Raw genomic sequence first — 26,758 nt, forward strand, 5'->3', positions numbered from 1 at the left:
AAACTTACCTGTGAAATAAAAATAAAACCTAAGCTAGCTACAATGTAACTATTAGTTATATTGTAGCTAGCTTAGTTTTTATTTCACCGGCAAGTATGTATTTAGTTTAAATAGGTATTATTTAGTTAATAATTGTAAATTTAATTTAAATCTAATTTAATTATATTAAAGTTAGGGGGTTAGGGTTAGGTTTAGGGGTTAATATAGTTTAATTTAGCTTGTTGCGATGTGGGGGGCTGGCGGTTTAGGGGTTAATAGTTTTAGTTAATAATTGTAAATTTAATTTAGCTATATTTTTATTATGGTAAAGTTAGGGGGTGTTAGGGTTAGGTTTAGGGTTATGTTAGAGTTAGGGTTACATTAGGGTAAGGTTAGGGGTTAATATATTTTAATTTAGCTTGTTGCGATGTGGGGGGCTGGCGGTTTAGGGGTTAATAAATGTAGTATAGTGGCGGTGACATCGGAAATGGCAGATTAGGGGTTAATAATTTAGGCAGGCGTTAGCGACGTTGGGGGCAGCAGATTAGGGGTGTTTAGACTCAGGTTTATGTCAGGGTGTTAGGTTTAAACAGTATTTTTATTTCCCCATAGACATTAATGGGTCTGCGTTACGGAACTTTTGTTTACGCGATCACAGGTGTTAGTTGTTTTTTTTGCCGGCTCTCCCCATTGATGTCTAAGGGGAAATTGTGCATGAGTACATCAGACACAGCGCTTGTTTTGGGTGCGGTATGGAGCTCAATGCAGCCATATCGTACGCAAAAGGCGTATGTTTGAAAACTTGTAATGGCAGTGCTATAGGAAATTAAATAACATATCTTTTGTTGCGTTTGTTAATTTCTCTATAGCGCTCAAAACTTGTAATCTAGCTGTATGTTATTACAATTTATTACTAATGGCTTAGGTTAACTTTTTTCTTACAAATCATTTTTGGAAATAATTTATCTGGAGGCATACTTAAAGATAAAAAAAACCTACTGATTATATTGCTATAATTATACTGAAAAAGTAATTCTATTAAACTTATCAGTGAGGCTACCAAGAGATCAACAGCATCATTGAAGAAGCTACAGGAATTTCTGGCAGGTACTCCTCAAATTATGATGATTATAGTAATAATATATGGGTTGAAGGTTGCACACAAATATATCCCACATTGACCTTTAGAACGGCCAACACACTATGACTTGTAGCAGAAATGGAGGTTTTTAGTATCCTGCTTTTATGTCATAGCTAATTTAATATGTTTTCCCTATTGAATAGGAATTATTCCAGGCATAGGCAGCATAATCCCTGTCCTGTGCTTCCAACTACGGCCCTGCTGTAGATTAGCTGGGAGCCAATGTCTGTTCAATGCAATCAGTGGTGATTGACAGAGAAAAACTGCTCTGTAGCCACAAAGGGCAAATCACTTAAAATGACTTGTATTCTAACAAAAATCAATATATGTTGGTGTGTTCCACAATAAACACATTAGTGTGAAATCACATTGCTAATGTAGTTAATTTGTGATAAACTGGGTTTAGCTGCTTAATTATTAAACCCTTTGGCTGCCAGTTAAGCTTACAGTCCATTGCAGTCCTAGTTGCACAAAATAAATGTTATACTGTGCATATCATATAATCTGAAACAAACATACAGTGGCTTGTTTCCCTTATATTAGCACACACTTATTTGCCGTAAATTTGTGAAAAATTGTTTGCTACTTTATATTTAATGGTCTGTCATTTTTATAAAACTGACAGACCGCCCATCCCTTCAGGGTTGTAGAAAGCAAGCTCCCCCTCCTTACCCGTCCTAGCTGCTGTTCCTTAACTGACTATCGCCTAGATTTAGAGTTTTGCGTTAGAAGGGGTGCGTTAGCTATGCACGGTTTTTCCCCCCCCGCACCTTTTAAACAACGCTGGTATTTAGAGTTCTCAGAAGGGCTGCGTTAGGCTCCAAAAAGGGAGCGTACAGGCATATTTACCGCCACTTCAACTCTCAATACCAGCGTTGCTTACGGACGCGTCCATCTTAAAAAACGTGCTCGTGCACGATTCCCCCATAGGAAACAATAGGGCAGTTTGAGCTGGAAAAAAACCTAACACCTGCAAAAAAGCAGCGTTCAGCTCCTAACGCAGCCCCATTGTTTCCTATGGGGAAACACTTCCTAAGTCTGCACCTAACACCCTAACATGTACCCCGAGTCTAAACACCCCTAACCTTACACTTATTAACTCCTAATCTGCCGCCCCCGCTATCGCTGACCCCTACATATTATTTTTAACCCCTAATCTGCCACTCCATACACCGCCGCAACCTACGTTATCCCTATGTACCCCTAATCTGCTGCCCCTAACACTGCCGACCCCTATATTATATTTATTAACCCCTAATCTGCCGCCCCCAACGTCGCCGCCACCTACCTACAATTATTAACCCCTTATCTGCCAACCGGACCTCACCTCTACTATAATAAATGTATTAACCCCTAATCCGCCTCACTCCCGACTCATCGCCGACACCTAACTTAAAGTATTAACCCCTAATCTGCCGACCGGACCTTGCCGCTACTCTAATAAATGTATTAACCCCTAAAGCTAAGTCTAACCCTAACCCTAACACCCCCCTAAGTTAAATATAATTTAAATCTAACGAAATAAAATAAATCTTATTAAATAAATTAATCCTATTTAAAGCTAGATACTTACCTGTAAAATAAACCCTAATATAGCTACAATATAAATAATAATTATATTGTAGCTATTTTTTTTTACAATTAAATCAACTAAACTAAATTACAAAAACAAACACTAAATTAAAAAAAAACACTAAATTACAAAAAATAAAAAAAGATTACAAGAATTTTAAACTAATTACACCTACTCTAAGCCCCCTAAAAAAATAACAAAGCCCCCCAAAATAAAAAAATGCCCTACCCTATTCTAAAATAAAAATGTTACAGCTCTTTTACCTTACCAGCCCTTAAAAGGGCCTTTTGCGGGGCATGCCCCAAAGAAAACAGCTCTTTTGTCTGTAAAAAAACATACAATACCCCCAACATTACAGCCCACCACCCACATACCCCTAATCTAACCTAAACCCCCTTAAAAAACCTAACACTAAGCCCCCTGAAGATTTTCCTTATCTTCACCACGCCGGGTATCACCGATCCGTCCAGAAGAGGGTCCAAAGTCTTCATCCTATCCGGCAAGAAGAGGTCCAGAAGAGGGTCTGAAGTCTTCATCCTATCCGGCAAGAAGAGGGCATCCAGACCGGTAGACATCTTCATCCAGGCGGCATCTTCTATCTTCTTCCATCCGGCACGGAGCGGGACCATCTTGAAGCAGCCGACGCGGATCCATCCTCTTCTTCCGGCGACTCCCGACGAATGAAGGTTCCTTTAAGTGACGTCATCCAAGATGGCGTCCCTTGAATTCCGATTGGCTGATAGGATTCTATCAGCCAATCGCAATTAAGGTAGGAAAAAACTGATTGGATGATTGAATCAGCCAATCAGATTCAAGTTCAATCGGATTGGCTGATCCAATCAGCCAATCAGATTGAGCTTGCATTCTATTGGCTGATCGGAACAGCCAATAGAATGCAAGCTCAATCTGATTGGCTGATTGGATCAGCCAATCCGATTGAACTTGAATCTGATTGGCTGATTCAATAAGCCAATCAGATTTTTCCTACCTTAATTCCGATTGGCTGATAGAATCCTATCAGCCAATCGGAATTCAAGGGATGCCATCTTGGATGATGTCACTTAAAGGAACCTTCATTCATCGGGAGTCGCCGGAAGAAGAGGATGGATCCGCGTCGGCTGCTTCAAGATGGTCCCGCTCCGAGCCGGATGGAAGAAGATAGAAGATGCCGCCTGGATGAAGATGTCTAAAGGTCCGGATGCCCTCTTCTTGCCGGATAGGATGAAGACTTCGGACCCTCTTCTGGACCTCTTCTTGCCGGATAGGATGAAGACTTCTGACCCTCTTCTGGACGGATCGGTGATACACGGCGTGGTGAAGATAAGGTAGGAAGATCTTCAGGGGCTTAGTGTTAGGTTTTTTAAGGGGGGTTTGGGTTAGATTAGGGGTATGTGGGTGGTGGGTTGTAATGTTGGGGGGGTATTGTATGTTTTTTTACAGGCAAAAGAGCTGTTTTCTTTGGGGCATGCCCCGCAAAAGCTCTTTTAAGGGCTGGTAAGGTAAAAGAGCTGTAAAATTTTTATTTTAGAATAGGGTAGGGCATTTTTTTATTTTGGGGGCTTTGTTATTTTTTTAGGGGGCTTAGAGTAGGTGTAATTAGTTTAAAATTCTTGTAATCTTTTTTTATTTTTTGTAATTTAGTGTTTGTTTTTTTTGTAATTTAGTGTTTGTTTTTTTTGTAATTTAGTTTAGTTGATTTGATTGTAGATAATTGTAGATAGTTTATTTAATTAATTTATTGATAGTGTAGCGTTAGGTTTGATTGTAACTTAGGTTAGGATTTATTTTACAGGTAATTTTGTAATTATTTTAACTAGGTAACTATTAAATAGTTATTAACTATTTAATAGCTATTGTACCTGGTTAAAATAAATACAAAGTTGCCTGTAAAATAAATATTAATCCTAAAATAGCTACAATATCATTATTATTTATATTGTAGCTATATTAGGGTTTATTTTACAGGTAAGTATTTAGCTTTAAATAGGATTAATTTATTTAATAAGATTTATTTTATTTCGTTAGATTTAAATTATATTTAACTTAGGGGGGTGTTAGGGTTAGGGTTAGACTTAGCTTTAGGGGTTAATACATTTATTAGAGTTGCGGCGAGGTCCGGTCGGCAGATTAGGGGTTAATACTTGAAGTTAGGTGTCGGCGATGTTAGGGAGGGCAGATTAGGGGTTAATACTATTTATTATAGGGTTTTTGAGTCGGGAGTGAGGCGGATTAGGGGTTAATACATTTATTATAGTAGCGGTGAGGTCCGGTCGGCAGATTAGGGGTTAATAAGTGTAGGTAAGGTAGTGGCGACATTGGGGGGGGCAGATTAGGGGGTAATAAATATAATATAGGGGTCGGCGATGTTAGGGGCAGCAGATTAGGGGTACATAGGGATAATGTAGGTTGCGGCAGTGTGCGGTCGGCAGATTAGGGGTTAAAAAAAATTAATAGAGTGGCGGCGATGTGGGGGGACCTCGGTTTAGGGGTATATAGGTAGTTTATAGGTGTTAGTGTACTTTAGAGCACAGCAGTTAAGAGCTTTTTGAACCGGCGTTAACCCATAAAGCTCTTAACTCCTGACTTTTTTCTGCGGCTGGAGTTTTGTCGTTAGAGTTCTAACGCTCACTTCAGCCAAGACTCTAAATACTGGCGTTAGAAAGATCCCATTGAAAAGATAGGATACGCAGTTGACGTAAGGGGATCTGCGGTATGGAAAAGTCGTGGCTGGAAAGTGAGCGTTAGACCCTTACCTACAAGACTCTAAATACCAGCGGCCGGCCAAAACCAGTGTTAGGACCCCTAACGCTGGTTTTGACGGCTAACGCAGAACTCTAAATCTAGGCGAATGTCTTCTACCTCCCAACATTTTTTATTATTATACCAATTTTACATTAATACCCTTGTGTCACTAATCAGCCTAAAATAACTGCAAGAGAGGTATGTAGTGATAGCTATGGGAATTAACACAGGAATTTAGTAGTTAAAAAAAACATGCTAACACCAATTATTTTATTACTTCTTTACGGAATATTGAGCATTCATAAAATATTGATATTGCTCCTTTAAAAAAATCAAACAAAATGGCCATGCTCTGGGGTGTGTATTTAAGTAAAAAAAAACTTTCGACCAGATTACAAGTTTTGCATTATGAGCGGCTCGGTAATAACTTGCAAGTTATTTCCACCGCTCACCTTAAATAGCGCTGCTATTACAGGTTTTCAAAAACCTGCGTTTGCGGGCAATATGGCAGCGTTGAGCTCCATACCGCACACAAATACCAGCACTGCTTTGAGCTGGTTTTACGTGCTCGTGTACGATTTCCCCATAGACATCAATGGGGAGAACCGGCTAAAAAAAACCTAACACCTGCAATAAAGGAGCGTAAAGCTCCGTAACGCAGCCCCATTGATTCCTATGGGGAAAGAAAATTTATGTTTAAACCTAGCACCCTAACATAAACCCTGAGTCTAAACACCCCTAATCTTCCGCCCCCGACATCGCCGCCACCTACCTACACTTCTTAACCCCTAATCTGCCACCCCCCAACATCGCTGCCACCTACATTAAACTTATTAACCCCTAATCAGCCGTCCCCGACATCGCCGCCACCTACCTAGACTTATTAACCCCTAATCTGCCGCTCCCAATGTCACCACCGCCACTATACTAAAGTTATTAACCCCTAAACCTCTGGCCTCCCACATCACTAAATAAATATATTAACCCCTAAACCTAACCCTAAGTCTAACCCTAACCCTAACACCCCTAACTTTAATACAATTAAAATAAATCTAAAAAGGGCCATTTTGGTACGGAAGGGTCTTGCAGTTTCCTTTTCCAAATTAGAAATAGACCAGAGAGGCAGATTTATTGTTGCTTTTTTCCATATTGACAACTTCACTTTCACCTTATGTAATGTGTATGGCCCCAACGTATTTGACTCTACCTTTTGGACTGACTTGTTAGCGATCCTCACTACATACAATGCTCCTATAATCATGGCGGGTGATTTTAACTTGGCCCAAGCTCTCCCACTAGACAGATTCAGGGATCCTACTGTTTCGGGGGTCTCTGGGGCGCATACAGGTAGATATAAACGTGAAGCAACCCTAATTACATCCTTTAAGGACACCTTGGACTTGTTGGATGTGTGGAGGGCGAGAAACCCAGATGGCAGAGATTATACATGCCTATCAAAGACGCACCATACTATGTCTCGCATTGACTACTTTTTAACCTCCTCAGCCATAACACCACAGGTTTATTCTTCTGACATAGGACAGATTACTATCTCAGATCATGCCCCAATCACTTTAGTTTTGCACCCACAACCTCCCAGGCCTTTCACCAGGTCTTGGAGGTTCCCTTCCCATCTGTATAACAATATAGATTTTCGTAGGCACCTTAAAGCTTCTTGGACGCATTATGCATCAGACAATGCCGCTCATATTAACACTCAAGATTTATTCTGGCATGCTTCAAAAGCAGTAATGAGAGGCCACATAACTTCCTTCTCAGCGCATTATAATCAGAGTCTTTAAAACGTGGATAGGGATCTTCTTTCCCAGCTTACAGATTCTTATAATAACTATCTATCTAACCCCACACCCTCGTCCAGGAAATCCTATTATGACCTCAAACAAACTAGAGACACATTCTTAGCTCAGCAAGACAACAAACTTAATATTCACAGACAAGGCTGTTATTATAGACACGGCAACAGGGCCAGTAAACTGCTAGCCAATCTAGTTAAATCCTATAGCTCCAAATCCCACATCCTTGCCATTAAAGCACGGGGCCAGTTAACCACTAATTCTAAGGAAATAATGTCTGAATTTGTAGACTATTACACATCTCTGTACTCTAAACAAAAAATTAATTTAGAGGAAAAGCAACGTTTCTGGGAGGCGGTGCAGCTGCCGGCTCTGACTGACGAGCAGACTTCACTCCTTAACTCACCAATTCAGCCGCAGGAAGTACTAAAGGCCATACGTCATAGTAAATTAGGAAAGGCTGCAGGTCCGGATGGCTTACCTGCAGAATATTTTAAATTGTTAGATGAGGAGTTCCCCCAATCTTGTCCTCGTTATTTTCAGCCTACTTAGCAGGCAGTGAACAGATGGACTCTAGATTTTCTGAGGCTAATATCTGTCTTTTACTCAAGCCAGACAGGGATCCTACCCAAACTGTGTCATACCGTTCAATTTCCCTACTAAATGGGGACTACAAATTATTAACAAAAATCCTGGCGGACAGGCTGGCTTGTGTTCTGCCTTTTATAGTCCATACGGATCAGACTGGCTTCGTAAAGGGTAGATCTTCAATAGTAAACATCAGAAAAACCATTGGTATCTCTGCACATTATTGGTATAATTCTCACTCACATTCTCCCTCCCTTCTGCCAGATGCTTGCCTTTTGGCGCTTGACGCAGAGAAGGCGTTTGATAGGATTGAGTGGGATCATCTACACACTTCCTTGACGCATTTTGGTATAGATGGGAACTTTTCTAACTTTCTTCAGAGGCTGTACTCTACTCCCAGGGCTTCTCTCATAATCAATGGTGGGCTTTCCGATTCTTTTACTCTGCAGAGAGGTATGAGGCAGGGGTGTCTGCTCTCTCCTCTTCTTTTCGACCTGGCCATCGAGCCGCTAGCATCATTTATCAGACAACACTGTGCGGGACTGGATGTGGGTGGACAAAGGCATCACTTGTCACTATACGCAGATGACCTGTTGCTCTTTGTGGGAGACCCTCTTAGAAATCTACACCCCCTCATGAATATTATTAATAGCTTTGGTACATTCTCAGGTTATAAGATTAACATGGATAAGTCCGAGGTCACTTGGTTGCAAAATAATGGTAACATGTCCCTAGCGTATACAGGTCTTAGGACTACCGACGGTAGCTTTAAATATTTAGGCATAGTTATCCATGTAAATCCCCATAAATTATACTCTTTAAACATTAGTGGTATTATTCATGGCATCAAAAGAATGATGCAGGGTTGGTTAAGGCTTCCCCTTACTCTTTCGGGTAGAGTACACTTCTTTAAGATGGTTGCTCTGCCCAAACTTCTTTATCCATTACAAATGCTGCCACTTCTTGTAACTCAGCGGGATGCCAGTTCCTTGCAGGCTTCTGTTGGGAATTTCATTTGGCAGGGTAAGAAGCACAGAATAAGCAAAACTCGTTCGGTAATGCCTCCGGGTGGGGGCGGACTCCGCCTCCCGAACATCTGCTGGTATAATTGGGCTGCCTTGTCCAGATTCGTACTAGACTGGTTGGTGGGAAATGAATGTTACACCGTTCCTGGCTTGGAGTCTGCCCTTATTAAGCCATTGCATCTGGCCTTTTTGCCTCATGCTGACCTTAGGTCCTTGTCTCCTTCTGTCCAGAACCATATACTCTTTAGGGACCCCCTGAGAGCCTGGGCAAAAATTTGTAGGCTATGGGGATGCAACGATCGGTGAGTAAGTATCTTCCGATTCAGGGCAACCTTAATTTCCTGCCTGGATACACCACTAAAATATTTCAACTGTGGCAGCAGTCACAGCTCACTAGGCTTCATCAACTTCTTCACCCTCTGACCTTTGAGATAGTGTCATTTCAGGATTTGCAGATCCGTTTCGGCCTCCCATCTACCCACAAGTTTGCATATTTCCAATGCAGACATTATATTTTTCAATTAGTTTCAGCAGGTCTACTATCTAGGGAAACATCTAATTTAGATAGGCTGTGTGTCTTAGCGAAAATGGGCACCTTCAGACTCTCCCATACCTATAACCTTCTACTCCACCACTTTGAGAACTCCACTCTACGTGGGATTGTATTGAAGTGGTCGCATTATGGGGAGTTGGTTGTCGACACAGACTTGGTTGCAGCAAGCTTTGAGAAGGCAAATCTTTGTACTGTCTCTGCTAATCTGAGAGAGTCTCATATGAAGTTCTTACACCAGGCTTATGTCACTCCTGGTATGCGCTCTAAATGGGTACCTGGGGCTCAGAATCTTTGTAATAAATGTAGTTTTGACTCCCCTGACTGGATCCACTTGTTATGGGAATGCCCTAGGATACGGAGCTTCTGGCATAAAATTTCCTATTGGCTCACCAAATTGACTAAACAAAGGGTACCCCTCACACCACATCATATTATTTTTTTAATTCCAAAAGACAGGACTTTCATACATGACATTTTTATTACTACGGTTCTCATGCTAGCCAAACAGATCATCCTACAGGAATGGGTGAACGACCGGTCCTTACTCTTTCAGCAACTACTCAGGAAAATACACAATCAAATGCTAATAGAACAGGCAGATACTAAGGGAGATCCTGAGAAGAGAATAAAGCGCTTCCTTCTTAAGTGGGAGGCTTACCTGCTACATCTCCCAGCAGTCGTGAGGGATAGAGTTATTTTACCCTTTAAAAATAGCTTGTATGTCTTAAACGAGAATCTTAGGGGTAATTGGTGTATATCCTCTGATTAGGTCCTGCTTTACTCCCCTTTATGCACATAACTGGAAATATAGCTACATCATAGACTCTCTTGGGAGCCTCTTTGGGCTCCTACTGTTTTCTTCTTGCGGATCTGTGTGGGGGGATCCGGAGGTGTTCTGGGTAAGTACGGTTCCCATTTTAGTTAATGTGTTTTTTGTTAATATGTTTCTTTTTTGTTTGTAAGGAAAACTCTGAAAATTTTGGATCCAATTTGCATGCATGAAATCTGCATCTTAATTGTCACCTTGTACTATAGTTTTTGTATTACTATTTTATATGTATTTGTTTATGACCAAATATTTGAACTTTTGTGACTGTTATTCTCATGCATGCCTTGGATCTTCTTATAAATAAAGTTTAAAAAAAAAAAAATCTAAAAAGGGGCGGAGCCAACAGCCGAGGCAAGCAGAAGCATATTCACTGAGCTCCTAGGCCTTGATTTATAAATTGTTGATTTTCTATAAATTCCTAAGCTATTCTCATAGGTGGTCTACCACTATCTACTTTATAATTCAAGGGGTTCTGTCCTGAGAAGAAATATGCAGCGATACCGAGGTCTAATTACTCATACAGGAGAGAGCCGTTTCTCTGGGAGTAGCGATTTCAGTAGGCCTCCCGCTACTATTACTAGCTCAATGTCCTATGGGACACATCTTGAAAATTCTCTCCAGAAGGAGGAAGATCCTGGCACATTACTAGCCTTGTTGCAAGATTTTGAAAGACAGATGACGGACTGTTTTGCTGATCTATCAGACTCCTTAAAGGCATAATCGCAGTGTGCGACCATTAACGCACTAACTGACAAAGGCCCTGGAGATATGCAGCTAAGCACACCTTTAGACTGTCTGCAGATGAAGCTGCAACAACAACCCTCGCTGTGCTTCATAGCTAGCCATGACACGGATGTCTCATCACAAAGCCGCAGCGACCTGATACTTATAGACCGCACAGCCATAGAAATTTGCATTGCAGCTTCGCCGGAGCAGACTCTGCAGAAAGCAGAGCCCCTTTGGCTGCCTGGTCCCAAACTTCTCCCCACGGTGGAAGAGACACACCGCTTGTTTCCTAACAGAGGTGGGCTGTCTGCTTGGTCCGGGGGAGAAATGGATCTTCCGCCCCTGTCACAACCATGGGGCCAGTTGTGGAAGTCTCAAGCCCTCTTGTTGCAGAGTCCAGTTTATGGAGACGTGAAACAGAGGCCTGATCGTGTCCAAGGCGGTATGGACGTAATAACCCTGCATCGTAAGCCAGCTGTCACAAGCGTCTCTTACCTCATGGGGGAAGCTCCAACCTTTTTGCCAAGAGACGCAATGTTGTATGTTAGACCGGGTGTCCTCCCTAGCCCTGCGGGCTACACAACGCTTAATTTCAACAAGGAGCTTAAACCTGCGCATTGGAGCACGCGGATTAGATGTGGAGTGGGCTAGCTGAACTTTCCCCTCGCTGGTCTCCTGAGGACAGTTCGCTTTTTCTCAGTTCTTACTTCTTTTACCCATAGGACCTTATCTGTTTGAGTACTAATATAGGTTGCTAGTCAGCTCTATTGGGCATTAAACAGCTCTCCCCCTAAACTGTCTTATATGTGTCAGCATCAGGATGCTAACTACACTTTTTACCCCATATGTCACTATGAGCTTAAAGCTACACATAGATTCCACGCAATCAGTCAAGTTACATCCATGATACATGTCCCATCCATATAATTCTTACCCACATTTTCCATTACTTATTAAAATGATGTCATATAGTTCTTACTGTACTCCTCAATAGTTAGACATACCCTTAGGTTCTTTTTGTCTATGCACGAGAGATATAGCATACAGTGTACATTTCAGTGAAATGCTCTTTACCTTATACCTTGCTTATACTGCCTCCTCTTAGGTTACATAACCATATGTAGTGTAAGTTAGTGCCTACTATACGTAGCTGTAGATTACTGGTAGTCAGGACTCATAAATAAGGAGGCTCTAAAGTTATGCCCTCTAGAAAAGATTGGGCATCGGAATGTACTATTACGCTTTGATCTCAGCTTTTTCTGCAAAGTTTCATATTTTAGTATTCTCATAATATGTAAACCACACTTAAGCTATAATAATGTTATTAACAAGTTTTACTATATCATATTCTGTGTGTTATACTCTGCAATAGCCTATCACTACTTGTTATCTTAGCATATTCGTGTATGTTTTTGAGGCCTTTTATATCCAAATTCAAAGGAGTAGTTAAATATGTTCTTGCCCATTCATGAGCATAGCTGCTTTGCCCTCACTAACTTATCTCTAGTGTCACATAGATATCATCTGGAGAGTCTGTTGCACTAGGAGAGATTTAGTTCCCTCTCTCAGTAATTTTTCTTACTGCCTAGTAAATTTGGTACATATATTAAAACTATTAACATACAGTTCAATAAGTTGGGACATCTTAAGGGGAGTTATTTCTACTGCCAGCAACATACTAGTTCATAAATTAATAACAGCAACTGGGTAACAAGTTCAACACCTGTTCTATATTGTGTCCAATAGTTATTGTTGTTTATATTGGTGTATGTGACTTTTTTTTGCCTAAATGTTGTGTTATATTTATATTATTTGGTACTGGCTATCATTATCTGTGACTGTATGACTGTCATCCCTAATTTATCTATGCTCCTGCTTACATTACTAGCAACATAATAGTTGTCTTGGTTGAGCCTCTCTCCTCCCTTTCCCGCTGGTACTTAATGCCTGCGGGTCATATCCCTTCTCCTTTTTCCCGCATCGCCTATAGGTGGCACTCCCCTAGGAGAGGGGCTCACCCAGAGGATCCCCAGGTCCCCCAGATTCCAACTATTCTAACGTCCCTCCTCCACTTGATAATATATTATATGTTTTCAGGCTCCCTCTATAGGAGTACAAGGGTTTAGATGAGTGTGATTTTGTTTATATTAAGTAATAATACTCTAGTCCCACCTAAATTTTGCTCCTGGTGAAGACATACTAACTGGCTCCGCCCTCCACCTCCCCCCCCCCCCACCCCTATTATATTTTGAGCGGCTCTTGCCCGCTGCATCCCCCTTCCCCATATAACTATAGAGTTACCTCCTCCCTAGTCTTACCCTTATCTGAATAGATACCTTATTTCTCTTTGTATATAGCTAGGAGAGGACCATTTTTGCTTATATTACATTTGTTATACTCTAAAACAAAACTGAAGTCTCTTTATGTGATAGCCCACATTCTATGGAAATGTTTGAGATACTAGAATACATTGTCTCCTAATTATGCTCTGTATACATTGTTTTGTGAATGTTTTGAGACATACCCTATACTCTGTATTGGTTTATGACTTCAATAAAAAAATATTTTAAAAAAATAAATAAATCTAAAAAAACCTTACAATTATTACCTAAATAATTCCTATTTAAAACTAAATACTTACCTATAAAATAAACCCTAAGCTAGCTACAAAATAACTAATAGTTACATTGTAGCTATCTTAGGTTTTATTTTTATTTCACAGCTAAGTTTGTATTTATTTTAACTAGGTAGACTAGTAAGTAAATAGTTATTACTATTTACTAACTGCCTAGTTAAAATAACTACAAATTTACCTGTAAAATAAAACCTAACCTGAGTTACACTAACACCTAACATTACACTAAAATTAAATAAATTACATTAATTAAATACAATTAACTAAATTACAAACAAACAAATATAAACACTAAATTACACAAAATAAAAAATAAATGATCAAATATTTAAACTAATTACACCTAATCTAATAGCCCTATCAAAATAAATAAGTCCCTCCAAAATAAAAAAAAACCCCTAGCCTACACTAAACTGCCAATAGCCCTTAAAAGGACCTTTTGCTGGGCATTGCCCCAAAGAAATCAGCTCTTTTAAAAATACAAGCAACCCCCAAAAGTAAAAACCCACCACCCACACAACCAAACCCCCCAAATAAAATCTTATCTAAAAAAACTAAGCTCCCCATTGTCCTGAAAAGGGCATTTGGATGGGCATTCCCCCTAAAAAGGCATTTAGCTCTTTTTTGTTGCCCAAACCCCTAATCTAAAAATAAAACCCACACAATAAACCCTTAATAAAACCTAAGACTAACCCCCGAAGAAGACCGGACATCCATTCTCATCCAGCCGGGAGAAGTCTTCATCCAAGCCGGCAGAAGTTCTCAACGAAGCCGGGAGAAGTTTGAAACAGCCAATAGAATGCAAGCTCAATCCTATTGGCTGATTGGATCAGCCAATAGGATTAAAGCTCAATCCTATTGGCTGATTGCATCAGCCAATAGGATTTTTTACCCTTTAATTCCGATTGGCTGATAGAATTCTATCAGCCAATCGGAATTAAAGGGACGCCATCTTGGATGACATCATTTAAAGGAAACTTCATTCTTCAATAGCCAGTGAAAGAAGAGGATGCTCCGCGCCGGATGTCTTGAAGATGGAGCTGCTCCGCTTCGGAAGGATGAAGATAGAAGATGCCGTCTGGATGAAGACTTCTGTCCGCCTGGAGGACGACTTCTTGCCGCTTGGATGAAGACTTCTCCCGGCTTCGTTGAGGACTTCTGCCCGCTTGGACTTCTCCCAGCTGGATGAGGATGGATGTCTGGTCTTCAAAAACTGTAAGTGGATCTTCGGGGATTAGTGTTAGGTTTTATTAAGGGTTTATTGGGTGGGTTTTATTTTTAGATTAGGGGTTTGGGCAACGAAAAAGAGCTAAATGCCCTTTTAAGGGCAATGCCCATCCAAATGCTCTTTTCAGGGCAATGGGGAGCTTAGGTTATTTTTAGATAGGATTTAATTTGGGGGGTTTGGTTGTGTGGGCGGTGGGTTTTACTGTTGGGGGATTGCTTGTATTTTTTTTTACAGGTAAAAGAGCTGATTTCTATGGGGCAATTCCCAGCAAAAGGCCCTTTTAAGGGCTATTGGCAGTTTAGTGTAGGCTAGAGTTTTTTTATTTTGGGGGGGCTTTTTTATTTTGATAGGGCTATTAGATTAGGTGTAATTAGTTTAAATATTTGATAATTTCTTTTTTATTTTGTATAATTTAGTGTTAATTATTTTTTGTAATTTAGATTAAAAAAATTGTAATTTAATTTATTTAATTTTAGTGTAATGTTAGGTTTTAGTGTAAGATAGGTTAGGTTTTATTTTACAGGTAACTTTGTATTTATTTTAACTAGGTAGTTAGTAAATAGTTAATAACTATTTAATAACTAATCTACCTAGTTAAAATAAATACAAACTTACCTGTGAAATAGAAATAAAACCTAAGATAGCTACAATGTAACTATTAGTTATATTGTAGCTAGCTTAGGTTTTATTTTACAGGTAAGTATTTATTTATTTTTAAATAGGAATAATTTAGGTATTAATTGTAATTTTTATTTGGAATTATTTTAATTATGTTAAAGTTAGTGGGTGTTGGTGCTACGTTAGGGTTAGACAGGGTTAGGTTTAGGGGTTAATAACTTTAGTATAGTGGCGGCGACATTGGGGCAGAAGATTAGGGGTTAATAAGTGTAGTTAGGTTGCAGCGATTTTGGGGGCAGCAGATTAGGGGTTAATAACAGTAATGTAGGTTGCGGCAATGTTAGGGACAGCAGATTAGGGATTAATAAGTGTATGTAGGTGAAAACAACGACATTGGGGGCAGCAGATTAGGGGTTAATAATATTTAATTAGTGTTTGTGATGCGGGAGTATGGTGGTTTAGAGGTTAATATGTTTATTATAGTGGCGGTGATGTCCGGAGCAGCAGATTAGGGGTTAATTATTTTAATTTAGTGTTTGCGGTGCGGGAGGGCCTCGGTTTAGGGGTTAATTGGTAGTTTATGGGTGTTAGTGTACTTTGTAGCACTTTAGTTATGAGTTTTATGGTACAGCTTTGTAGCATAAAACTCATAACTACTGACGGTATAGGGTGTATCGCTCACTTTTTGGCCTCCCAGGCAAAACTCGTAATACAGTCACAATGGAAGTGCCATTGAAAAATGACTTTTTAAAAGGTGCGGTAGTTACGTTGCGTGACGGCCAAAAAAGTGTGCGGTACAGCTGTACCTACAAGTCTTGTAATAGCAGCGGTAGTGAAATAAGCAGCGTTATGAAGCTTTTTCACTCATAACGCAAAACTCGTAATCTAGCCGTTTATTAGTTATACAGAAATGGTAACCAATGCATGCTTTCTCCTTTAGCCACTCTCATGCAATGCTCTAATTAGCATGTTAATAGCAAACAATCGGCTAGATTATAAATTGTGCGTTAGGCTTAAAAAGCAGCGTTGGCCGGTCCCAACGCTGCTTTTTAACGCCCGCTGGTATTACGAGTCTTGCAGGTACAGGTTCAGCCAATAGGATTTTTTCTACCTTAATTCCGATTGTCTGATAGAATTATATCAGCCAATCGGAATTGAAGGGACGCCATCTTGGATGACGTCACTTAAAGGTACCTTCATTCTGTGTTAGCCGTCGATTGAAGAGGATGCTCTGCGTCGGATGTCTTGAAGATGGACCCGCTACGTGGGAAGATAGAAGATGCCGTCTGGATGAAGACTTCTGCCCGTCTGGAGGACCACTTCGCCCGGCTTGGATGAAGACTTCTCCCGGCTTCGTTGAAGTAAGGTGATCTTCAAGGGGTTAGTGATAGGTTTTTTTAAGGGGGTATTGGGTGGGTTTTCGAGTAGGGTTGGTTGTGTGGGTAGTGGGTTTTAATGTTGGGGGGGATTTGTAATTTTTTTTACAGGTAAGAGAGCTGATTACTTGGGGCAATGCCCCGCAAAAGGCCCTTTTAAGAGCTATTTGTAATTTTGTGTAGGGTAGGGCTTTTTTTTATTTTGTTAGGGGGATTAGATTAGGTGTAATTAGTGTAAAAATCTTGTAATTTGTTTATTGTTTTCTGTAATTTAGTGTTTTTTTTGTACTTTAGATAATTTTATTTAATTGAATTTAATTGTATTTAATTTAGGGAATTAATTTAATTATAGTGTAGTGTTAGGTGTAATTGTAACTTAGGTTAGGTTTTATTTTACAGGTAACTTTATATTTATTTTAGCTAGGTAGTTATTAAATAATTAATAACTATTTAATAACTATCCTACCTAGTTAAAATAAATACAAACTTGCCTGTAAAATAAAAATAAACCCTAAGCTAGATACAATGTAACTATTATTTATATTGTAGCTAGCTTAGGGTTTATTTTACAGGTAAGTATTTAGTTTTAAATAGGAATAATTTACGCCTAGATTTAGAGTTCTGGGTTAGCCGTCAAAACCAGCGTTAGGGGGTCCTAACGCCGGTTCATAAAGCTCTTAACTACTGTGCTCTAAATTACACTAACACCCATAAACTACCTATGTACCCCTAAACCGAGGTCCCCCCACATCGCCGCCACTCTATTAAATTTTTTTAACCCCTAATCTGCCGACTGCACACCGCCGCCACCTACTTTATCCCTATGTACCCCTAATCTGCTGCCCCTAACATTGCCGCTACCTACCTACAATTATTAACCCCTAATCTGCCGACCGGACCTCACCGCTACTATAATAAAGTTATTAACCCCTAATCCGCCTCACTCCCGCCTCAAAAACCCTATAATAAATATTATTAACCCCTAATCTGCCCTCCCTAACATCGCCGACACCTAACTTCATGTATTAACCCCTAATCTGCCGACCGGACCTCGCTGCTACTCTAATAAATGTATTAACCCCTAAAGCTAAGTCTAACCCTAACACCTCCCTAAATTAAATATAAATTTAATCCAACGAAATAAAATAAATCTTATTAAATAAATTATTCCTATTTAAAGCTAAATACTTACCTGTAAAATAAACCCTAATATAGCTACAATATAAATAATAATTATATTGTAGGTATTTTAGGATTAATATTTATTTTACAGGCAACTTTGTATTTATTTTAACCAGGTACAATAGCTATTAAATAGTTAATAACTATTTAATAGCTACCTAGTTAAAATAATTACAAAATTACCTGTAAAATAAATCCTAACCTAAGTTACAATTAAACCTAACACTACACTATCAATAAATAAATTAAATAAACTATCTACAATTATATCAACTAAACTAAATTACAAAAACAAACACTAAATTACAAAAAATAAAAAAAGATTACAAGAATTTTAAACTAATTACACCTACTCTAAGCCCCCTAAAAAAATAAAGCCCCCCAAAATAAAAAAATGCCCTACCATATTCTAAAATAAAAATTGTAAAGCTCTTTTACCTTACCAGCCCTTAAAAGGGCCTTTTGCTGGGCATGCCCCAAAGAATTCTGCTCTTTTGCCTGTAAAAAAAAAGATACAATACCCCCCCCCAACATTACAACCCACCACCCACATACCCCTAATCTAACCCATACCCCCCTTAAATAAACCTAACACTAAGCCCCTGAAGATCTCCCTACCTTGTCTTCACCACGCCGGGTATCACCGATCCGTTCAGAAGAGGGTCCGAAGTCTTCCTCTTATCCGGCAAGAAGAGCTCCTCCAGAGGGTCCAAAGTCTTCATCCTATCTGGCAAGAAGAGGAGATCCGGACCGGCAGACATCTTCATCCAAGAGGCATCTTCTATCTTCTTCCATCCGGCGTGGAGCGGGACCATCTTCAAGCAGCCGACGCGAAGCCATCCTTCTTCACCGATGACCTAACAACGAATGAAGGTTCCTTTAAGGGACATCATCCAAGATGGCGTCCCTCGAATTCCGATTGGCTGATAGGATTCTATCAGCCAATCGGAATTAAACTAGGAAAAATCTGATTGGCTGATTGAATCAGCCAATCAGATTCAAGTTCAATCCGATTGGCTGATCCAATCAGCCAATCAGATTGAGCTCGTATTCTATTGGCTGATTGGAACAGGGTTGGCCTTAGCTTTAGGGGTTAATACATTTATTAGAGTAGCGGTGAGGTCCGGTCGGCAGATTAGGGGTTAATAAGTGTAGGTAGGTAGGTAGCGGCGACGTTGGGGGCGGCAGATTAGGGGTTAATAAATATAATATAGGGGTCGGCGGTGTTAGGGGCAGCAGATTAGGGGTACATAGGGATAACGTAGGTTGCGGCGGTGTACGGAGCAGCAGATTAGGGGTTAATAATAAAATGCAGGGGTCAGCAATAGTGGGGGCGGCAGATTAGGGGTTAATAAGTGTAAGGTTAGGGGTGTTTAGACTCAGGGTTCATGTTAGGGTGTTAGGTGCAGACTTAGGAAGTGTTTTCCCATAGGAAACAATGGGGCTGCGTTAGGAGCTGAACTCTGCTTTTTTGCAGGTGTTTTTTTCAGCCCAAACTGCCCCATTGTTTCCTATGGGGGAATCGTGCACGAGCACGTTTTTTTAAGCTGGCCTCGTCCGTAAGTACCGCTGGTATTGAGAGTTGCAGTGGCGGTAAATTATGCTCTACGCTCCCTTTTTGGAGCCTAACGCAGCCCTTCTGTGAACTCTAAATACCAGCAGTATTTAAAAGGTGCGGGGGAAAAAAAGCACGCGTAGCTAACGCACCCCTTTGGCCGCAGAACTCTAAATCTAGTTAATTATAGTAATTTTATTTAGATTTCTTTTAAATTATATTTAAAGGGACACTGAACCCAATTTTTTTTCTTTTGTGATTCAGATAGAGCATGACATTTTAAGCAATTTTCTAATTTACTCCTATTATCAAATATTCTTCATTCTCTTGGTATTTTTATTTGAAATCCATAAATGTAAGTTGAGATGCCGGCCCATTTTTGGTGAACAACCTGGGTTGTTCTTGCTGATTGGTGGATAAAATCATCCACCAATAAAAAAATAAAAAAAATAAGATTCGTTCTTTTTCAAATAAAGATAGCAAGAGAACGAAGAAAAATCGATAATAGGAGCACATTAGAAAGTTGCTTAAAATTGCATGCTCTAGCTGAATCATAAAATAAAAAAATTGGGTTCAGTGTCCCTTTAAGTTAGGGGATGTTAGGTTTAGGGTTAGACTTAAGTTTAGGGGTTAATAACTTTAATATAGTGGCGACGACGTTGAGGGCGGCAGATTAGGGGTTAATAAATGTAGGTAGGTGTCGTCGATGTTAGGGCCGGCAGATTAGGGGTTAATAATATTTAACTAATGTTTGGGAGGCGGGAGTACAGCGGTTCAGGGGTTAATATGTTTATTATAGTGGTGGCGACATTGGGGGCAGCAGATTTGGGGTTAAGAAGTGTAAGATTAGGGGTGTTTAGACTTGGGGTTAGGTGTAGACATAAATTTTATTTCCCCATAGGAATCAATGGGGCTGCGTTAAGGAGCTTTACGCTGCTTTTTTGCAGGTGTTAGACTTTTTTTCAGCCGGCTCTCCCTGTTGATTCCTATGGGGAAATCGTGCACGAGCATGTTACACCAGCTCACCGCTAACGTAAGCAGCGCTGGTATTGGAGTGCGGTAAGGAGCAAAATTTTGCTCAGCGTTCACTTGTGATCTGGGTTGTAAAAACCCGTAATACCAGCGCTCTCTGGAAGTGAGCGGTGAGCATAAACTGCTTGTTAGCACCACATAGCCTCTAACGCAAAACTCGTAATCTAGGTGAATGTTTAGTTCTAACTATGGTGACAATCGCATTTTTTAAAAAAAAGTTTATTTAATGAGTTTTATACAAAATTCTCCAATAAAGCCTATGTGGATTTTTTGCAGATAAATTATTTGAATTAGAGCATTTTATTAATGCCGTAGAATTTGCTTTTAAAATATATTTTTTTTGCTAGACATGAGTCATGAGTTTAATATATGCAGATGGATTTTTATGGGAGTTTTTTTATTGCAGTATCACATACTTCATAACTGTGAAACTTGCAACAAATCCAAGACATGACAAACTAACAGTATTTACAATTTCATACCTTATAATAATACCCCATAAGAATTGCTGATATTTAATACACTGCATAATGCTAACATCAGATACATTCTGAAAACTGAATTTCTATATCAGGTGTTTATCTACCACATTCTAACAGAAGTAATGGTATCTCTGTATAAATATATTCCCCAACAGGACAGAAAATTCACAAGTACACAACAATGTGAAGGAAACTTACCACTGCTAGAAGTGTCAGAGAGATTTAACAGGCCTCCCCCTAGCCCTCGGTAACTATGGTAACTGTAAGTCCCATTTCCATTGATGTATAACACCTCTTGCGTGCTAGAAACAGCAGATGTGGAATAAGTGACCTGTGCTGATGTCTCTTGTTTGAAAGGTTTTTCGGCTACAGCAGTTTCCTCCTGCAAAAACAAAGTGTTACAGCAAATGTGAACAACCACCGGTTCTATTCATTTCAGCAGAGAATTGCTTCATATTTACTAGTGTGCAACAAAAAAACACATTTCAAATGTTTTTGACTGCAACATGATTAGATACAGCAAATGAAGTTGAACTTAAAGGGATAGTCGATTAAAAATTAAACTTTCTTGATTCAGATCGGGCGTGCAATTTTAAACAACTTATTACTTTTATCATCAAATTTGCTTTATTTTTTTGGTATTCTTTGTTAAAAGATAAACCTAGGTAGGCTTATGTGCTTATTGCTAAGCTCTTGAAGACCACCTCTTATCTCAGTGCATTTTGACAGTTTAGTTACAGCTAAACAGTGCTAAAATGTCTGTCAAAAGAACTGAAATAAGGGTGCAGTCTGCAGAGGCTTAAATAAAAAGTAATCAGAGAGGTAAAAAGTTTTTTAATATAAAAGTGTTGGTTATGCATTTAACTGGGGAACGGGAAATAAAGGGAATATCAATCTTTTTAAACTATAAAAATTCTGGGGTAAACTGTCCCTTTAATAAATATCTTAGGGAATATCTCATTGTACATTACAGATATACACCAAAAGCTTGCTCTTATTATGCCTAGGTTAACAAAACATTAGTTGATACAGTTATATATCCCATATCAGAATATGACAGTCATTCATATCTAATATACAAGTAGTGATACAGCATTTTATATAATGTGATTACTTAGTCTCATAGCCAGGTCACGTTATTGTTTTTAAACAGTTATGATCTTACTTTTTTTGAAGATGTTTAGGGCAAAAACTCCAAATATTAGAACTTATCAGTGAGAAATATTCCATATACAAAATAGATCATACAGGGGTCTTTTTATGATCACTTATCCCAATACAGTACATCTAAAATATGTATTTTATCTCCACAAAAGATTAGTCTAATACATATAAGGGTTGTTTTCTCACTAGTTTTAATCAGGGGTCAAGTCCTACAAAAAAAAAGTGTGTAAACTCACCAAGACTTACATCCTCCCTCACAATTAATATTGTTATATATATACACACACATATACATACACACTCACACTGTATTTATATGTATATAATCAATACACATTGGTTAATGTAAGCAAATTAAATCCAATGAAGGGTTGAATGTTTGCCTTTGCACCTGATAATCCTCCTCTATAACAGAGTCTCACCCATTTAAGGTGCAATAGTCCTATTTCTGCTGAGGGGAGCTAAATAACTCCAGAGCAAGCCACACAGAAATGTAAGCACCATATAATATTTATATCAGGGGTGATAACACAGCAGAAGGGCTGACAGTCTTACATTTGGTGTATTGTAGGAAGTGTTACTGCCCATTACTAGAGGATCTCACTATCCCTCTAATCAGACTGCTCCTCCCACCAGCAGCAACAGTGTTTACTGAAGTACTTATGTTCTCTGTCCAGAGGGAACTTAGTCTCTCATGCAAAAATAATGCAGGAACTCCGTTCCCCTGCGTTCCCACTCGACTTGACCCCTGGTTTTAATACCAATTACCTTTTAACCCCTCCTTCCTTATACAAGTAGATGATAATATAATTGGTTAATTAATTGTCTAAATAGTTAATAATGAATGGACATAGAACACTACATGACAGGAAACAGTGCTGCCATCTAGTGCCCCAGACACATACCTAGGTATCTCTTCAACACAGAATATCATGGGAACAAAGCAAATCTAATAATAGAAGTCAAATGAAAACTTTTTTTGTAAATTGTATGCTCTGTCTGAATCACAAACTAAAATGTTTGGGTTTTATATCCCTTTAGTCAAACAGCCCAGCTTATCAAAGAGTCAGCTGAAACTGTTGTGAATAAATAAATCAAGCAGCATCATATGTAGAACTCTGAAAGACAAACTCGTCGGCTAAGGATATATAAGAACAGTATGGTAATAAAAGAGCTTACAGTTACATATAGTGTGTTTTCACTTATATGATAGTAACATTCTAGGGGTCGATCCGATATAGATCGTAGTTTGCGGCGCAAGCGAGGGAACCCGCGTCGCCCGCAGTTTCAGCTCGCAACTCGAGCTATCCCATATATGTCGCCGTCAGATGCTAACGTGCCGTAAGTCTGATAAACCAGCGATGTCCAGAAATCTGCGCAAGTACAAATTTCTGGCGTCACCAGTGACTTGCGGCACGTTAGAAACTGCCGGCGCCTACAAAACCTGACTAAAGTCTAAATTACCCGCACTGTCTAACACGCCTCCCTAACATAGCCTGACACGTCTAACACGCCTCCCTAACATAGCCCGACACGTATAACCCTCTATCCGCTATCCCCCCTCACTAGCCTAACAATAAAATATGTATTAACCCCTAAACCGCCGCTCCCGGAGCCCGCCGCAACCTAATAAAATTATTAACTCCTAAACCGCCGCCAGCTATACTAAATCTATAACCCCCTAAAGTGAGCCCCTACCCCGCCGCTATCTATTTTAAAATTATTAACCCCTAATCTAATCCCCCTACCCCGCCGCCATCTATATTAAATAATTTAACCCCTAAAATACTAAACTATCCCTACCACTAAACCTAAGTCTAACCCTACAAATAGCCCTGAAAAGGGCCTTTTGCGTGGCATTGCCCCAAAGTAACAGCTCTTTTGCCAGCCCTTAAAAGGGCTTTTTGCTGGGCATGCCCCAAAGTAACAGCTCTTTTGCCAGCCCTTAAAAGGGCTTTTGGCGGGGCTTTGTCACAAAGTAAACTGCTCTTTTGCCTACAATCTACATCCCCCTACACCGCGGCCACCTATAATAAATGTATTAACCCCTAATCTAATCCCCCTACACCGCCGCCAGCTATATTAACTATATTAACCCTAATTATATTAGGGTTAATATAGTTATTATATTATATATATTAACTATATTAACCCTAATTATATTAGGGTTCATATAGTTAATATCGTTATTATATTATATATATTAAGTATAATAACCCTATCTAACTCTAACATCCTAACTAAACTCTTATTAAAATAAATATAATATTAATATTATTAATTAAAATATTCCTATTTAAATCTAAATACTTACCTATAAAATAAACCCTAAGATAGCTACAATATAATTAATAATTACATTATAGCTATGTTAGGGTTTATATTTATTTTACAGGTAAATTGTTAATTATTTTAACTAGGTATAATAGCTATTAAATAGTTATTAACTATTTAATAGCTACCTAGTTAAAATAATTACCCAATTACCTGTAAAATAAATCCTAACCTAAATTACAAATACACCTACACTATCAATAAATTAAATAAACTACAAATATCTATCTAAAAATACAATTAAATAAACTAAACTAAATTACAAAAAATAAAAAAAAGATTACAAGATTTTTAAGCTAATTACACCTATTCTAAGCCCCCTAATAAAATAATAAACCCCCAAAATAAAAAAAATTCCCTACCCTATTCTAAATTAAAAAAAGTTCAAAGCTCTTTTACCTTACCAGTCCTTAAAAGGGCCTTTTGTGGGGGCATGCCCCAAAGAAAACTGCTCTTTTGCCTGCAAAAAAAAACACAATACCACCCCCCAACATTACAACCCACCACCCACATACCCCTAATCTAACCCAAACCCCCCTTAAATAAACCTAACACTACCCCCCTGAAGATCTCCCTACCTTGTATTCACCCCGCCGGGCAGAACTCCTCATCCGATCCGGGCGATGTCTTCCAGCAAGCGGCAGTGAAGTCTTCTTCCATCCGGGCGATGTCTTGAAGCAAGCGGCAGAGAGTCTTCTTCCATCGGCGATGTCTTCAAGCAAATCCGCATCTTCAATCTTCTTTGTTCGCTCCTCCGCTGCGGAGCATCTATCCGGCACGACGACTTCCCGTCGTTCAGCCAATCGGATTGAACTTGAATCTGATTGGCTGATTCAATCAGCCAATCAGATTTTTCTACCTTAATTCCGATTGGCTGATAGAATCCTATCAGCCAATCGGAATTCGGCGGATGCCATCTTGGATGACGTCATTTAAAGGAACCTCATTCGTCGGGAAGTCGTCGTGCCGGATGGATGCTCCGCGGAGGAGCGAACAAAGAAGATTGAAGATGCCGATTTGCTTGAAGACATTGCCGATGGAAGAAGACTCTCTGCCGCTTGCTTCAAGACATCGCCCGGATGGAAGAAGACTTCACTGCCGCTTGCTGGAAGACATCGCCCGGATCGGATGAGGAGTTCTGCCCGGCGGGGTGAATACAAGGTAGGGAGATCTTCAGGGGGGGTAGTGTTAGGTTTATTTAAGGGGGGTTTGGGTTAGATTAGGGGTATGTGGGTGGTGGGTTGTAATGTTGGGGGGTGGTATTGTGGGGTTTTTTGCAGGCAAAAGAGCAGTTTTCTTTGGGGCATGCCCCCACAAAAGGCCCTTTTAAGGGCTGGTAAGGTAAAAGAGCTTTGAACCTTTTTTTAATTTAGAATAGGGTAGGGAATTTTTTTTATTTTGGGGGTTTATTATTTTATTAGGGGGCTTAGAATAGGTGTAATTAGCTTAAAAATCTTGTAATCTTTTTTTTATTTTTTGTAATTTAGTGTTTGTTTGTTTTTTGTAATTTAGTTTAGTTTATTTAATTGTATTTTTAGATAGATATTTGTAGTTTATTTAATTTATTGATAGTGTAGGTGTATTTGTAACTTAGGTTAGGATTTATTTTACAGGTAATTGGGTAATTATTTTAACTAGGTAGCTATTAAATAGTTAATAACTATTTAATAGCTATTATACCTAGTTAAAATAATTAACAATTTACCTGTAAAATAAATATAAACCCTTACATAGCTATAATGTAATTATTAATTACATTGTAGCTATCTTAGGGTTTATTTTATAGGTAAGTATTTAGATTTAAATAGGAATATTTTAGTTTATAATATGAATTAGATTTATTTAATAAGAATTTAGTTAGGGGTGTTAGGGTTAGATAGAGTTAATATAGTTTATATAAATACTATGGTTACTATATTAACTATATTAACCCTAATATAATTAGGGTTAATATAGTTAATATATATAATGTAATAACTATATTAACTATAATATACTTAGGGTTAATATAGATAATATAGCTGGCGGCGGGGTAGGTAGATTAAATTAGGGGTTAATAATTTTAATATAGATGGCGGCGGTGTAAGGGATTCACATTAGGGGATAGATCAGTTAGATGGTGGCGGTTTTAGGGGCTCACAGTAGGGGGTTAGTTTATGTAGATGGCGACGGTTTAGGGGTT

General features: G+C 39.1%; 1 protein-coding gene across 7 annotated transcripts in view; it reads right to left on the bottom strand.

Moving 5' to 3' along the window:
* Nucleotides 1-26,758, bottom strand: part of NOL4 (nucleolar protein 4) — a 665,641-nt gene that overhangs the window by 65,344 nt on the left and 573,539 nt on the right. For 6 of the 7 annotated variants that reach the window (XM_053715015.1, XM_053715014.1, XM_053715010.1 and 3 more), the window contains one exon: nt 21,277-21,460. In XM_053715015.1, coding sequence (XP_053570990.1) covers nt 21,277-21,460 — 184 coding nt within the window. The remainder of the gene's footprint in view (nt 1-21,276; nt 21,461-26,758) is intronic. The other variant, XM_053715011.1, reaches the window with a different exon arrangement.

The sequence above is a fragment of the Bombina bombina genome, chromosome 5 (assembly GCF_027579735.1).
Source record: "Bombina bombina isolate aBomBom1 chromosome 5, aBomBom1.pri, whole genome shotgun sequence".
In the NCBI taxonomy this organism is placed as follows: domain Eukaryota; kingdom Metazoa; phylum Chordata; class Amphibia; order Anura; family Bombinatoridae; genus Bombina; species Bombina bombina.